Raw genomic sequence first — 17075 nt, forward strand, 5'->3', positions numbered from 1 at the left:
CTGATGATGGCCGCACATTGTCCTGTGTAACCAGGTGATGTGCTGCCGATCATACAATGTTCTCTGCACACACAATCGGTGTAGTGCACATGGAAGTGTTATCAGCCTTTTTCAACAAGCTGTTAAATTAAAGCCAACTGGCCTGCGTTTAGTCAATTGGCGGTCATTTAGCACCCGTGGTCAAACGTATACATGTTCACCAAGCTTCCCCCTCGGTGCCCAATTAAACTCCACCCCCACCATTTGTAAAGCTCTGCCCCGCATTCAGAGATGGGGGACAAAGGAAACGACTTTCACTGTGCCCTACATGAGAAGGAACATCTTTCTGCCTCTACAGCCGCATTGGATGGGAACCCAGACAATTAGAAGTAGCTTCACTGCAGAAGCTCCTGTCACACGAACAGGGATATGACTGTGTGATAGGAGCCACTCAATAGCCCATGAGTGCTGTGTGTTACTACGAGGAAGATCGCTCATTGGTTAATACAAGTTCCTGTCACAGAGTCTACCACTGATAGGGGCCTCTAATAACCAGTGAGTGCTATCCTTGGCAGTGAAGGAAAGTGCTCATTGGTTAATACAAGTTCCTGTCACAGAGTCTACCACTGATAGGGGCCTCTAATAACCAGTGAGTGCTATCCTTGGCAGAGAAGGGAAGTGCTCATTGGTTACTGAGCAGTAAAGTAGCTGCAGACCCCAGAGTTCTTCAGGCAGTGACCTCAGACCCCGCTGCTCGCACAGGTTTGTCATCACCTATTTCTGGTCAGCAATGCGCCACATCTAGGAGCAGGGCAGAACAAGAAAATTGAAATTATTTTTTTCTGTATGCTGATTTATAGGCTTGGTAAACACAATGGAGAACACTAAGTCTAATTTAAAAAGCGTATGACATAATATGTGCCCACACCTTTCTAATATTGTATATACTGTGCACATTACTTTGGAAAAGTTTTAGGCAGGCATGGAAAAAATGTTGTTAAGTAAGAATACTTCCTGAAATAGAAGTATTAATAGTTGGCTCATGTCTCTTCGTGTAATCCCAGTCAGACTCGATGATGTTGAGATCAGGCTCTGTGGGGACCGTGTTATCGCATCTAATACTCCTTGTTCTTCTTTATGCTGTAGTTAGTTCTGAATCACATTGTTTGTGTGTTTGTGGTTGTTGTCCTGTTGCAGTACAGGTTTGGAACCAATTAGATTCCCCTCTCATGGTATTGTGTGGTAGATAAGTATCTGACTGTGTGTTTCATCATTGAGAACAGCTTTGAGGACGCCGAAAAATGGCTGACATTGAAGTAGACGCATTGGTCGGCAGCAAATGAAAGGCACTGTATGCTTACTTCTCTTTGTAATTGGAAGATGTCCAGTATTGTCATCAGCTCACAACTGGCAGCAACTAGTGGGACCCAGCTACAGAAGTCTTAACAGAAGTGGTTTTGCCAATATCATTAAGAACTATCTTCAACATCAAGAAGGAATCGTAGAAGTGATGTTCTGGCTCTACATAGTCTTGATGGCAACATCATTGATTATGTCTGGGATAACATGAAGAGACAGAAGGATTTGCACAAGTCTACATTCAAGGGAGATCTGTGGCTAGTTCTCCTGGATGTTTATGACAACTTTCTTGTCGAGTTTCTTCAAAAACTGTGAAAGTGTCAATAGAAGATTTGATGCCGTTTTGAAGGCAAAGGGCAGTGACACAAAATATTGTTATCATTTACATCTCTTTCTTTGCATTCTGTTAATTGATAAAAATCAACTATTAACAACTATATTTTTGAAAGCATTCATTGTAGCATTGTTTTTACAAACTTGACTTAAGCTTTTGCATTGTACTTTACATTTTTATTGATACATTATTTTATTGGTAATGAAATTGATCAGATCACACTGTGTTTTTGGTGTTGCTTGGCCTTCTTTTAGAAGACCATATAGTGCTGCAAGATACAAAATAATATCTTTACAAATTCTTCAACAGTTTTTTATCTCCGAGCCAAGGCAAGAATATTTACCCGGATCTCTACTGCATGGAACTTTTAATGAAGAGGAATCCGCAAAATATTTTAATGAAGCTTTATTGGAATGGAGAAATGAGGCCAAGAATAAATCACGACATGTCAATGAAGCAGGTAGCACAGCATTTATTGCTGTTTCTGTACTTATTTGTTTGTGCTTTATTGGGATATTCAGATGTTTTTAAAGATGATGTAAACTGAAGAGCGAGAACCGAGACCTAAGCAAACGCGGCCAACTATCAAACTCCCACGCAATGAATGTATTAATAAACTCAAATATCTTACAGATGCAGAAAAATAAAGCAGGATTAACATAACAGGAGGCTTTTTTATTTTCAATTTAGAAAAAGTGTCCATGTGGTATAATTTTTACATTAGTGGTGCTATGGTGTGGAAGGTCATCACATGCTACAAGGAAAACAAAGCATAGCAAACCATCTGTATGTATTGGGGCCCCCTGACTTTGTCATGAGAAGGATTGGGTACTTGTTTCTGCATGAGAAAAGCTTGTAGCTGCTTACTCTGAACCTGAATGTTCATGGGTATGAGGGATTTGTAAGGGACAGCTCTCGAACAAACCTGTGTTTGTCATACATGTATCTAACGTGTATTGCCAGACTCAAAAATGTTGAAGGCCATGTCTACTTTACTCACATAATTTGGAGGCCTAATTGAAATTGCACAGTGATAAGCATTACGGTATATGTTTTATATTTGCTGAAATTCCTTGCCCTCACCATTGTCACTCAGAGAGATCTTAAAGGGGTTTGACTTTTTAGGGATCTCACTTGCTCTATTTAAAAATTAAAAAAAACCATTAACATCTGCTGCTCTAGCACTGCTTCTCTACTGCTCCTGGTCTTTGTTAGCATGGTTGTGGCAGTAATGTCTCAACAACAGTTTGTGACCGCTGCTACCAATCTCTGGGCTCAGCTTTCATATATTTTCTACTTTGACATCTCCCCTGAGTACAGTGACTGCAGTGGCTACAGGTTGTAACCGTGACTTTACCCAGCAACTATGTTAACAAGGACCGCTGCAGCAGAGGGACAGTGCTAGAGTGACGGGGCATTTGTTATTTTTGGATAGAGCAAGTCTGTGATTTAAAAAAATTAAACCTGAAATAAAAGATTATCTTTTCTTTCTGTTACTTGCAATATAATATACTGAAACCATTGAAAAAAAAAAATTTCTTAAACAAGGGCTGAACTCAAAGTCTAAAAATTCTGTTTTGATTTCATTACTTGGTTTTAGTTATGTGCAGGAATAACTACCCTGTAGCGGCTCGCATCAGACCAGCAAAAATGAAGTTACAGATGCACTTTGTACAGGCCACCATTTATAGGCAAATCCTTAAGGGCCGGAAGAGTAGGGGGCTTTACAGAGCCTTTCCAAGACTGCTGGTGTCTGGTGACGCGGATGATGTGGAATCAGGTACAAGAGTAAATTCAAAGCTAGCAGAAAAACAAAATGAAAACCAAACCGAAACCCTAAGACAATAAGCTGATAGAAAAGAACCAATAACGACTATTAGCAACTACTGAGACGCGACCGGAGCTCAACCAGGAAGCACTCACCATACACCTTCACAAGGGAACATAGCTGAATAAATATAGCTGGATAGGGGCAAGCTTTAAATAGCCAGCCCAAATCCGAAGACAACAATCAGATGATGCATTCCTCCCAGTCATTCCCACCATTGGCTAACAGCATGCAAGGCAGCATCCTGCAATGCCTGTTAACCAGGAGACACAGCATCCCATGTCTCCCAGGCCGTGAAACCAGTGGGAAGCAATGTATCCCTTGTTCCCATATCGCTCACCACCGTGTGCAGTCGAACCATCACTAGCTCTGCCCCCAGCACAGACAGGTCGGCGGAGCTGTTTGGAAAGTGGAGGAGGACGATTGCGTCCACTGCAGGTATTCCTAACAGTTTTATTGTATTTTTATGCTATCTATTATAGGTTGAATGCTTTTCTATTGTGGGCACATGGGGGGTTTATAGCTCAGACCAAATATGTGCGCCCAACTGAAGCAGAAACTAAAGCAATGATGTGACACAGTACAACTAAGTCTGATAATCAGATATCTATGGCTTCAGAAGGAATCATGGTCATCATTGCACCATGCAGAAGGAGCTGGGGGGCAGACAACCTTGCAGAAGTAGATTATTAATTTGTACTTTGGAGAATATAACTAAATTATATACAGAAATTGGATTCCCATGGTTTAGATATGGTTTCTCTTTACCTGCCCTACAAAGGTTTCTTTAATTGGTCCGATGAATCTCCGCTTAATTTTTTCAGCATTTACAGTATTTTGTTTCTGTGTTTCTTCCATATGTCTATTATATTTTGTGTACATTTTCTACTCTGAAAAGTTAAAGTACTCTAGTTGTCACAAAATAGAATCATTTATGGCTGCCTCAATTTTAAGCACCTGTTGCAAGAATCTCTATAGCGTTCCTTTGTGTTACTTATCCTTGTGGAGAACAGACCCATTTAAAAGACGCATGACACTTTCTTCATATCATTCTTATGAAACTTGACTTCTTATTCTTCAGCCCACTGAGGAAAAGCGAGCATGTTTTTATTCTTTTTAATCCATATACCATACAACATCTAACATTTCTTTGCAATTCAGATGATTCTTCATCATCAAAGGTTTGTACATTAGCATTTTGCATTTATTTTTTCACTAATTACATATTTTGCATCTGAAGACTCGCTTGCCAGCAAACAGACTCTGTTTTCGCTTTATGTTTTAACTGCACTGGGATGCGAAAGCTTTAGACTAACAAAGCAAATTCAGAATATACTGTACTTACAATATTTGTCATGTGCTGCAGAAAAGCTGTGCAATGTAGTTGTTGGTAACATTCAAGATATTAGATTTAGCCCCATTAATGTCTTGATACCTGGAAACATAATCCATCTGGTACCAAAATGTTTTCTCTGAAGTTGAAACGATTTTCATAGAAAGATGAAAATGTATTATTTGAGTTTTCACATTAAAGGAAACCTGTCACCCCCCCCAGGCGTTTGTAACTAAAAGAGCCATCTTGTGCAGCACTACTGCTGCATTCTGACAAGGTGGCTCTTTTAGTTCTTGGTGCTGTAACTGCAGAAATAATCGATTTTGCAATTTGTCCAAAATACCTTGAAATAGTCCTAGGGGCAGGCCTTTCCCCCCCTAATGCAAACGCAGCACTGCCATCACTCATGTCCTCTTGGCGCCGCCTCCTCAGCGTTTTCAATTGTCCCGGCGCCTGCGCTGCTATCTTATGCCTTGGGCATGCGCAGTTAGCGCTGCCTGTCTTCTGACATCATTTGATGTCTTGCTGACTGCGCCTGTGCGGCCGCGCTGCCAGAGATCCTGCCCCGCAGTGTCTTCTGATTTATTCACACTGTGGGGCGGGATGTTGAGCAGCGCGGCCGTACAGGCGCAGTCAGCCTGTTTGTTTGATGGCTTGTGACTATCCATCATCCTCTTGATTACATTCCAGAGGTTTTCAATGGGGTTCATGTCTGGAGATTGGGCTGCTCATGAAAGAGTTTTGATGTGGTGGTCTCTTAATTTTTGCCAGAGCTGTATATACACACACAATATACATACAGTTGTGTGAAAAGATATTTGCCCCCTTCCTGATTTCCTATTATTTTGTATGTTTGTCACGCTTAAATGTTTCAGATCGCCAAACAAATTTAAATATTAGACAAAAATAACACAGGTAAACACAAAATGCAGATTTTAAATGAAATCCTTTATTATTAAGGGAAAAAGAAATCCAAACCTAAAGGGCCCTGTGTAAAAAAGGGATTACCTGTAACCTTATAACTGGTTGGGTCACCCTTAACAGCAACAACTGCAATCAAGTGTTTACGATAACTTGCTGGTATGTTTTGGATCAATGTTCTGCTGTATAATCCAGGTGCGCTTCTGCTTAAGGTCATGAACAGATTTCCAGACATCCTCCTTCAGAATTGTTTGGTAGATAGCAGAATAATTGGTTCCATTTACCAGAACAAATCTTCCAGATCCTGAAGTGGCAAAACAGTGGCTAAACAGCCAGACAATCACACTACCACCACCATATTTTACTGTTGGTATGATGTTCCTTTTCTAAAATGCTGTGTTACTTCGACGCCGGATGTAATGGGACATACACCTTCCAAAAAGTTCAACTTTTGTCTCGTCAGTCCACAGAATATTCATCCAAAAGTCTTAGGGATCGTCAAGATGTTTTTGGGCAAAACTGAGACAAGCCTTTGTTCTTATTGCTCAGCAGTGGTTTCTGTCTTGGAACTCTGCCATGCAGGCCATTTTTGCCCAGTCTGTTTCCTATGGTGGAGTTCATGAACACTGACCTTAATTGAAACAAGTGAGGCCTGCCGTTCCCTGGATGTTGTGGTTTTTTTTTTGACCTTTTGAATGAGTCATTGCTGCACTCTTGAGGTAATTTTGGTTGACTGGCCACTCCTGGGTAGGTCCACCATTGTTCCATGTTTTGACCATTTGTGAATAATGGCTCTCACTGTGGTTTGCTGGAGTCACAATGTTTTAGAAATGGCTTTATAACCTTTCTCAGACTGATAGATCTCAGTTACTTTGTTTCTCCTATGTTCCAGAATTTCTTTGGACCATGGCATGACCCTATGGTCTACTTCACTTTGTCAACAGATCCTATTTAAGTGATTTCTTGTTTGATAACAGGTTTGATAACAGGTATGGCAGTAATGAGGCTTGTGTGTGGCTAGGGAATTTGAACTCCACTTCCTAAAGATGTGATGATCTACAGTTAATTTATGTTTTAAAGGGACTCTGTCACCTGAATTTGGAGGGAACAATCTTCAGCCATAGGGGCGAGGTTTTCGGGTGTTTGATTCACCCTTTCCTTACCCGCCGGCTGCATGCTGGCTGCAATATTGGATTGAAGTTCATTCTCTGTCCTCTGTAGTACATGCCTGTACTAAGGAGAGAAATAACTTTTTCACACAGGGCCCTGTAGCTTTGGACTCCTTTTTCCCTTAATAATAAAGACTTTGTTAACAACTGTATCTTTTGTTTACTTGTGTTATCGTTGTCTAATATTTTAATTTGTTTGGTGATCTGAAACATTTACGTGTGAAAAACATTCTAAAAATAGGAATTCTGGAGGGGGCAAACATATATATATATATATATATATATATATATATATATATATATATACTGCTCAAAAAATATATGGAGCACTAAAATCCCACGTCCTAGATATCACTGAATGAAATATTCCAGTTGTAACTCTTTATTCATTACATAGTGGAATGTGTTGAGAACAATAAAACCTAAAAATGATCAACATAAATCACAACTAATGTCCCACGGAGGTCTGGAGTTGGAATGATGCTCAAAATCGAAGTGGAAAATGTTACAAGCTGATCCAACTTCAAGGGAAATGACTCAAGACAAGGAAATGATGCTCCGTGGTGTGTGTGGCCTCCACGTGCCTGTATGACCTCCCTACAATGCCTGGGCATGCACTTGATGTGGCAGCAGATGGTCTCCTGATGGATCTCCTCCCAGACCTGGACTAAAGCATCCGCCAACTCGTGGACAGTCTGTGGTGCAAAGTGACGTTGGTGGATGGTGCGAGACATGATGTCCCAGTTGTGTTCCATCGGATTCAGGTCTGAGAGTGGGTCCACAGCTTGAATGCCTTCATCTTGCAGGAACTGCTGATACACTCCAGCCATATGAGGTCTGGCATTGTCCTGCATTAGGAGGAACCCAAGGCCAACCGCACCAGCATATGGTCTCACAAGGGGTCTGAGGATCTTATCTCGTACCTAATGGCAGTCAGGCTACCTCTGGCGAGCACATAGAGGGCTGTGCGGCCCTCCAAAGAAATGCCATCCCACACCATTACTGACCCACTGCCAAACTGGTCATGTTGAAGGATCTTGCAGGCAGCAGGTCGCTCTCCATGGCATCTCCATACTCTGTCACGTCTGTCACATGTAGGGCACCAGTTGCAAATTTGACAATCCTGGTGTTCTGTGGCAAATGCCAGGTGTCCTGCATGGTGTTGGGCTGTGAGCACAACCCCCATCTATGGACGTCGGGCACTCAGACCATCCTCATGGAGTCAGTTTCTAACTGTTTGTGCAGACACATTCTAACTGTTTGTGCAGACACATGCACATTTGTGGTCTGCTGGAGGTCATTTTGCAGGGCTCTGGCAGTGCTCCTCCTGTTCCTCCTTGCACAATGGCTGAGGTAGCGGTCCAGCTGCTGGGTTGTTGCCCTCCTTCGGCCCCCTCCACGTCTCCTGGTGTACTGGCCTGTCTCCTGGTAGCACCTCCAGCCTCTGGACACTACGCTGACAGACACAGCAAACTTTCTTGCCACAGCTCGCATTGATGTGTCATCCTGGATGAGCTGCACTACCTGAACCACTTGTGTGGGTTGTAGAGTCCGTCTCATGCTACCATGAGTGTGAAAGCACAACCAACATTCAAAAGTGACCAAAACATCAGGCACAAAGCATTGGTACTGAGATGTGGTCTGTAGTCCCCACCTGCAGAACCACTCCTTTATTGAGTGTGTCTTGATAATTGCCAATAATTTCCATCTGTTGTCTATTCCATTTGCACAACAGCATGTGAAATTGATTGTCAAACAGTGTTGCTTCTTAAGTGGACAGTTTGATTTTACAGAAGTTTGATTTACTTGGAGTTATATTCTGTTGTTTAGGTGTTCCCTTTATTTTTTTGAGCAGTGCATATGCATTTAGTGTTGCTAAAGGGGTCCTCTAGTGGAAGAAAGTTATTTATTATCCAGAGGACAGATTGATTGTTTTTTGCAGGTGTCTGACCACTGCGACCCCCACCGAATGGAAGAACACAAAACTTTTTTCCATATTACAATGGAATGTCAGTTTGCATGCTCAGCTGACGCTTCATTAATTCCCCTATGGAGCTGCTGAACTTTGCACTCTGCTTTTTCTGGCATCCCCATAGAGAATGAATGAGCAGCGGTCATGCATCCAACCTGCTGCACAATTCCATCTCGGAATAAAAGTTCTCCAATAGGCATAAAATTTCCCTCTTCTGCTGATGGTGTGTGATGGCCAACCACTTGATCAATACATTTTACTCTGTCCTACAGTAAACCCCCTTTAAGACCTGTCAAAGTTTCAGAAAGTTCTTTTTTACTTAAAAAATCTCTTTATGACAGCAAACCAAATTATTTTCATGGCTAGGTTTTGAACCCCAAGATTTCCTAAAAATGTGTTAAATACCTTGTTTAAAGAGTTCTGTATCAAATTCTTCCCTGAAATTGTCATGTTGTTTTGCAGACTGGTAATATGTTTCTAAGGGTTCGTTCAGACATCAGTTTTTTGTGTACGAGTTCTGTGTGTCCAAGTCTATGGGACTGTTAAAAAATTGGACATTATGATCCAAAACGTAATTGTTGCTGAATCACTGCTTATGTCTAATAAACACAAAGTAAAAATGTACTTACACCAATGTAATATTACCGTACTCTCGCAAAATCCCGCTTCTTCCAGACGTGTAATGTAGCAGACTTCTGTCATCTCCTGCATGACAACAAAACCCCTGCTCCCCGATGTTCTGTTGAACTGAACTTAAGCTTTCATATGGCTTCTAATGAAATCCTTCCCCATCCACCATGAAGCAGAATTGTTCTTTCTAACATATGGATCTATTGTAATGGATAAAATCTGTTTTCTAGATGACACTGGAAGTTCCGAAGTGCAGACTTTACTCACTGCCACTGCAAAACCATTGCATATTGAGTTTAAAGAAAATAGTTTAAGCTACATGGAGAAGTTGATGCTAAAAAAGCACAGAAGGTATAGTATATCCCCTATATGTAAAGAAATAATCAGACTGATTATTTTTTTGGAATCACTTTTTAAATTTGAACCTGCTTTTATATAGATCGCATATTTTCCTATTCTGAATATGACATAGTGTGGCTGCAAACTGACTTGGTCATCTCTCTTTTTTTTATAACTTTTTTTTTTTTATTTGAAATTTTCAAACAGAGTTATGAAGCAAACATTATACATTATCAAAACTGTATTGAATAAGAAAAAAACTATATAGGAGGTGAAAGGGACGGATGGAAGGGGAGGGAAAAGGGCTTCTTTCCCCGGTTGTGCATAGTACTTTATCTGCAATGGTCTATATGGCTGCTCAGCACTACACCATTTATTCAGGCTTGTCTTGTACCAACTTGGGTAATGGTTCTGCCATTTTGGCAGAGACTTTTAATGGGCCTTGAAATATTTACTTATGTCATTCTAGTGTGTAGCAATCTTTCTCTCATTGTGGACTTGTTACACTTATTGCCTTCAAGTTTTTTATTTGACAAATAGATTGCACTGGATCTCTCTGATTGAGCACACCATCTATGAAGTTGTTTTGCATTACTCTTTTGGCATATATTTATGTTTATTGTGATTCGTTCTACACAACAATTGTATTCTAGTCTTTATTCAGATTTTATTTAGATATTGGACCATTGCGCACTGTGATGGACATTGGGGAGGACCATAATATGTGGTCAGGTGCTTATTAGCTTTAGACTTTTTAAAATGTTTAGATACAGTACAGACCAAAAGTTTGGACACACCTTCTCATGTAAAGATTTTCTGTATTTTCATGACTATGCTAATTGTACATTCACACTGAAGGCATCAAAACTATGAATTAACACATGTGGAATTATATACTTAACAAAAAAGTGAGAAACAACTGAAATTATGTCTTATATTCTAGGTTCTTCAAAGTAGCCACCTTTTGCTTTGAGAACTGCTTTGTACACTCTTGGCATTCTCTTGATGAGCTTCAAGAGGTAGTCACCGGGAATGGTCTTCCAACAATCTTGAAGGAGTTCCCAGAGATGCTTAGCACTTGTTGGCTCTTTTGCCTTCACTCTGCGGTCCAGCTCACCCCAAACCATCTCGATTGGGTTCAGGTTTGGTGACTGTGGAGGCCAGGTCATCTGGCTTAGCACCCCATCACTCTCCTTCTTGGTCAAATAGCCCTTACACAGCCTGGAAGTGTGTTTGGGGTCATTGTCCTGTTGAAAAATAAATGATGATCTAGCTAAACGCAAATCGGATGGAATAGCATGCTACTGCAAGATACTGTGATAGCCATGCTGGTTCAGTATTCCTTCAATTTTGAATAAATCCCCAACAGTGTCACCAGCAAAGCACCCCCACACCATCACACCTCCTTCTCCATGCTTCACGGTGGGAACCAGGCATGTAGAGTCCATCCATTCACCTTTTCTGCGTCGCACAAATACACGGTGGTTGGAACCAAAGATCTCAAATTTGGACTCATCAGACCAAAGCACAGATTTCCACTGGTCTAATGTCTATTCCTTGTGTTCTTTAGCCCAAACAAGTCTCTTCTGCTTGTTGCCTGTCCTTAGCAGTGGTTTCCTAGCAGCTATTTTACCATGAAGGCCTGCTGCACAAAGTCTCCTCTTAACAGTTGTTGTAGAGATGTGTCTACTGCTAGAACTCTGTGTGGCATTGACCCAGTCTCTAATCTGAGCTGCTGTTAACCTGCGATTTCTAAGGACGGTGACTCCGATAAACTTGGTTTTCCTTTCCTGGGGCGGTCCTCATGTGAGCCAGTTTCTTTGTAGCGCTTGATGGTTTTTGCCAATGCACTAGGGGACACTTTCAAAGTTTTCCCAATTTTTCGGACTGACTGACCTTCATTTCTTAAAGTAATGATGGCCACTCATTTTTCTTTACTTAGCTGCTTTTTTCTTGCCATAATACAAATTCTAACAGTCTATTCAGTAGGACTATCAGCTGTGTATCCACCAGACTTCTGCACAACACAACTAATGGTCCCAACCCCATTTATGAGGCAAGAAATCCCACTTATTAAACCTGACAGGGCACACCTGTGAAGTGAAAACCATTTTCGGTGACTACCTCTTGAAGCTCATCAAGAGAATGCCAAGAGTGTGCAAAGCAGTCATCAAAGCAAAAGGTGGCTACTTTGAAGAACCTAGAATATAAGACATAATTTAAGTTGTTTCACACTTTTTTGTTAAGTATATAATTCCACATGTGTTAATTCATAGTTTTGATGCTTTCAGTGTGAATGTACAATATTCATAGTCATGAAAATACAGAAACATAAACTTTTGGTCTGTACTATATATATACTATACTGTGTGTATATATATATATATATATATATATATATATATATATATATATATATATATACAGTCCAGCCAAAAGTTTGGACACACCTTCTCATTTAAAGATTTTTCTCTAATTTCATGGCAATGAAAATTGTAAATTCACACTGAAGGCATCAAAACTACAGTGGGGCAAAAAAGTATTTAGTCAGTCAGCAATAGTGCAAGTTCCACCACTTAAAAAGATGAGAGGCGTCTGTAATTTACATCATAGGTAGACCTCAACTATGGGAGACTAACTGAGAAAAAAAAATCCAGAAAATCACATTGTCTGTTTTTTTTAATCATTTTATTTGCGGAGCTAAAATGGAATAATTCTAGCTGATAGAAGATGCAATATTTTTATGGTGGTGAACATGCTGGGTTTTTATGGCTAGTCTGAAGGATGCTGCATTGATAATGTCATGCATGGGCATACACAGGAATGAGGAATTTCAGTAGGGTACTGCATTTGCTAGAATGGCCATCCCAAGCATGCAGCTATCTGACATTGTGCTATATTCAGACAGCCGGGGTCCTGATTCATCATTTGTGTGTTTGGAAGTCACTTTTCTTTAATAACTTGTGGCATTAGTTGCTGCTTGACCTCAAATTCTTTAAATGACTCATGTGATTCATGAATTTGGTGCAAAGTCAAAAATGTTTTTTTTTTTTTTTTCTTTTTACAGTACTAAAATGTTTTTGCAACCTTTTGGCACCAAAAGTCATACGTTTCTCAACATGACTGGTTTACTCAAATACGCACCAGCGGAAAAAGAGTGAAATTGCACCAAAAATTGTGGTTGTTTGAAAGTTGCAGTTGATGAATTAGGCAAAAACGTCTGAAATCCCTAAATTCAACCCACAAAGCATAAAAAAAACTAAAATCACATATAAAATAGACTTGTAAAAAGGGGCAAATGGAATAATGAATTGGGTGCAAACGAAAATAGGCTCAAAACACAAAACTCGGCACAGAGGATGTTTTCAGTAAGGGTCCATCCAGTATTGAAAAGTCATGAAACTATGACCATCTAATGCAAATACATTGTGCACCTCACATTCATTCTTCTAGAGAGATAAAATATATTCTTTCTAGCGAAGACTGATCAGCATTTGAAAATATGTCCTTTTTCCCAGTAAAAAAACTATTTTTCATCTGTATAGTGTCCTATATGCTGCATCACTTTCTTGCATCTGAATGTGTTTCTTGTGCCCTTTTTTTACTCTTTTGCTTATATAACATCAGATTAAAGAAAAATAAATAACAAAAGGCCTAAAATAGTTTCTTACCTAGATTTTGCAATAGATCAGTTAAAAACAGAAGCCATGTGGTTGGTGTTTACATGGAGGTCATTTTATTTAGTCTTTGTACCCACTGAGTTTTAGAGAGGGGATTAAGCCCCCCCAAAAAGAGGCTACAGTCCATACGAAAAAATGTTCATATGAACGAGCCCATCACATACATTGGGCTATGAACTGTCAATGTGCGATCTGTTGGACTTATAAGTGCTTGTCTGAACGACGCCTTGTTTAGCAGCTGAACAGACGCGATTTCCTATGCAAGCTTTAAAGATCAATATAAATGCTTCTCATAATGCAGATGTCATAACTCGTCGCATTCTTTTCGCCTAGGTTTTCTGTGTTTTCATTTATCTTCTTCTGACATCTGGTCACATATGAATTGCATTATTATAAAACCCAACCAGGCAAATAATAGGTGCAGCACTAGGCATGAAATCTGGGTGCTGTACAACACTATATATAGTGTCGACTTATTTCGTGTGTAATCCTAATAAAAAGTCTCTGGTAAATGTCAATGATTGAAGTTATGTTATACTGTATATTGGCCATTGTTGAGATGGTAATGTTCTTGCTTTGTGAGAAATTTGTGTACTTCACCCCATATTGTTTCCCATAGCTCCGAGGTCGGTAAATTAAATATATTCACTTTTTCCTCCCTTCTCCAGAACTCCAGTTAGTCAAGTCCTAGATAACCATTTAGAAGTGAGATATTCTCCCGCGGTATCAGAGAATGAACTGGATAAGTGCTGTGATTTGACAGGTTAGTGCGCCTCTGCTGCATTTGTATTGACCGCACTAAAGCGCCTGAATAAGACGTTAATTCCAGTGACTTTGCACTAATTCTTACCTGGTTGTTACTCTTTCAAGCTGAAGAAATGGAAGCTCATGAAAATTATGTGGCTTTGTTCAGAGCTGAGGAACATGTCAGGAACGATGTGATGCATGAACCTGCTTTAAAGATTGTGGAGTTGGATAAGGTATTGTGCAGCCATTAAAACGTTTTGATAAAGGGAATAACTGCAGTTGGGTACTATATCTTGGCGCGCCATGCAGAAGGTTTCATTTCAGCAGAATAATAGTCTACTGTGTGCATTAGCCTCACTTTGGCAGAATTCGAGTATTCGACTGAGTTTTTCCTTGCTGCGTTATGCTATATTTTAGTAATGTTAACTCATTTTGTCATGAAACTGACAGTTTTACGTTATATGAGAGGCTGGGATATCCTTTAGTAGTATGATCATTAGTGCATTGCCATAAATGTATAACGCTGGAGCTGCACTGCAGTAAAAAGTTCTGCAATAAAACATATCATTCCGATAAGTGTAGTCTAATGCCAGACATATACTGTGGTGCTGTATTCCTATAAAGTTATTTTACTAAAATGAACTGCGTTGCAAAAAAAATCAGGCGAACAATCACAGTGAAACCTTTTTCAGAACAGTTTAAGAAGTAATACTTGATATCCGATTTTTTACTATGGGTGTCCTGGCTGATTTTCTATTAGACAGGTGTATACAGTCTCAGAGCACTATTGCTGAAATTTGCCGCCCCACAATGCTGCTGCACGGCCAGAAGTACAGCTGCTATCCAAATTATTCAACCCTCATTAGAAAATTAGTAATGATGAGCGAGTGTACTCATTGCTTGTGTTTTCCCGAACACTCTCGGGGGGTTTCCGAGTATTTGTAACTGCTCGGAGATTTAGTTTTTATTGACGCAGCTGCTAGCCAGCCTGAGTACATGTGGGGGTTGCCTGGTTGCTAGGGAATCCCCACATTTATTCAAGCTGTCTATCAGCTGTAAATCATGCAGCTGAGGCAAGGAAAACTAAATCTCCCAGCAGTTACAAATACTCGGAGACCTTCTGGCAGTGCAGTAGCATTGTGGGGCGGCACATTTCAGCAATGGTGCTCCGAGACTCATCACTAAAAATTAGGTTTATTAGCAAAATTTAGAAACTTTATGATGTTATAGAAAATCAGAAAAGAATAATGTAGGTGGCTCCACACAGCTAGTATAATACATGGTTTCTCCAAATTCAACACAAAGTGCCACTTTTAACTGTAGTCTCAGAACTATTCACACCACTGAATAGAATCCCTCATAAAAGCACACATTCACAAATCAAGTGTCATCTCCAAGATCCATGATGCAATTACAGAGTTAGCAGTTACATCAGATGTGCTTGAGATAAAGCCCATCAAATACCTGGACTAGCTAGAGGTTTATTGACTGTGGTGTTTAATTGCATGTTAGAAATAAAAAAGTCAAGAGAGTGGTCCAAATAGTTGAGAGAAGAGATCTCTGCCTTGCACAAACATGGAAAGGGACACAAAAAAATTAGTAGAAGCATTGAATGGTCCTAGAAATATAGTTGCAAATTAAAAGTTATAGGAACCTCGGCTACACTACCTGCACGTGGCAAAATGTGGAATCTATCACTGGCTGCCACCAGATTCCTGAGGGGGAAAGTGGTCAAAAACTCTGGTGACTGCAAAAGATCTGAATCAAAATTTGGTAGCAGCCAATGCTGATGGTTTCCATGTCCAAACTTCAATACGTTCATTTTTACTGACCCAAAAGTACATAAAATGTCAGTTTCAATAGGCTCAGAACCAAACAAGCCACTAAAATCTGGGGATTCTGTTATGTGGAGATATGAAACAAATCTGGAATGTTGAATAATCGCAGTATCTCAGTGATGCTCTGGGTCAGCTTTGCTTCCTCTGTCGCTGAAAATCTACACTATGTGGAGGGTAAAAAATGTTAAATCAAATATCAGTAAATTCTATGAGAACATGGCATTACATCTGCAAGGAAGGTGAAGTTTACGTGTCATTTGACTTTCCAACAGGACAAAGATCCCTAGCATAAACTCCACCCAAAGTTTAATAATAAATACCATATATACTCGAGTATAAGCCGACCCGAATATAAGCCGACCCCCCTAATTTTGCCACAAAAAACTGGGAAAACTTAATGACTCGAGTATAAACCTAGGGTGGAAAATGCAGCAGCTACCGGTAAATGTCAATAGTAAAAATAGATACCAATAAAAGTAAAATTAATTGAGACATCAGTAGGTTAAGTGTTTTTGAATATCCACATTGAATCAGGAGCCCCATATAATGCTCCATAAAGTTTATGATGGGCCCCATAAGATGCTCCATATTAATATATGCCCCATATAATCCTGCATAAAGGTTAATAATGGCCTCATAAAATGCTCCATAGACACATTTGCCCAATATAATGCTGCACAAATGTTGATTATGACCCTATAAGATGCTCCATAAAGATATTTTCCCCATATAGTGCTGCACAAACCTTGACTATGGCCCCATAAGATGCTCCATACAGACACTTGCCCCATATAGTGCTCCACAAATGTTAATTATGACCCCATAAAGATATTTGCCCCATATAGAGCTGCACAAACATTATAGCCCCATAAGATACTCCATAGACATTTGCCCCATATAGTGCTGCACAAATGTTATGGCCCCATACAGACACTTGCCCCATATA

General features: G+C 40.0%; 1 protein-coding gene across 2 annotated transcripts in view; it reads left to right on the plus strand.

Annotated features, from left to right (window-relative positions):
• ZBBX (zinc finger B-box domain containing) overlaps positions 1–17075 on the plus strand; it is a 357196-nt gene that overhangs the window by 152982 nt on the left and 187139 nt on the right. For both annotated transcript variants that reach the window (XM_069727388.1, XM_069727390.1), the window contains exons 10-13: positions 1982–2132; positions 9756–9876; positions 14213–14307; positions 14415–14524. In XM_069727388.1, coding sequence (XP_069583489.1) covers positions 1982–2132; positions 9756–9876; positions 14213–14307; positions 14415–14524 — 477 coding nt within the window. The remainder of the gene's footprint in view (positions 1–1981; positions 2133–9755; positions 9877–14212; positions 14308–14414; positions 14525–17075) is intronic.

The sequence above is a fragment of the Ranitomeya imitator genome, chromosome 5 (assembly GCF_032444005.1).
Source record: "Ranitomeya imitator isolate aRanImi1 chromosome 5, aRanImi1.pri, whole genome shotgun sequence".
Taxonomy (NCBI): domain Eukaryota; kingdom Metazoa; phylum Chordata; class Amphibia; order Anura; family Dendrobatidae; genus Ranitomeya; species Ranitomeya imitator.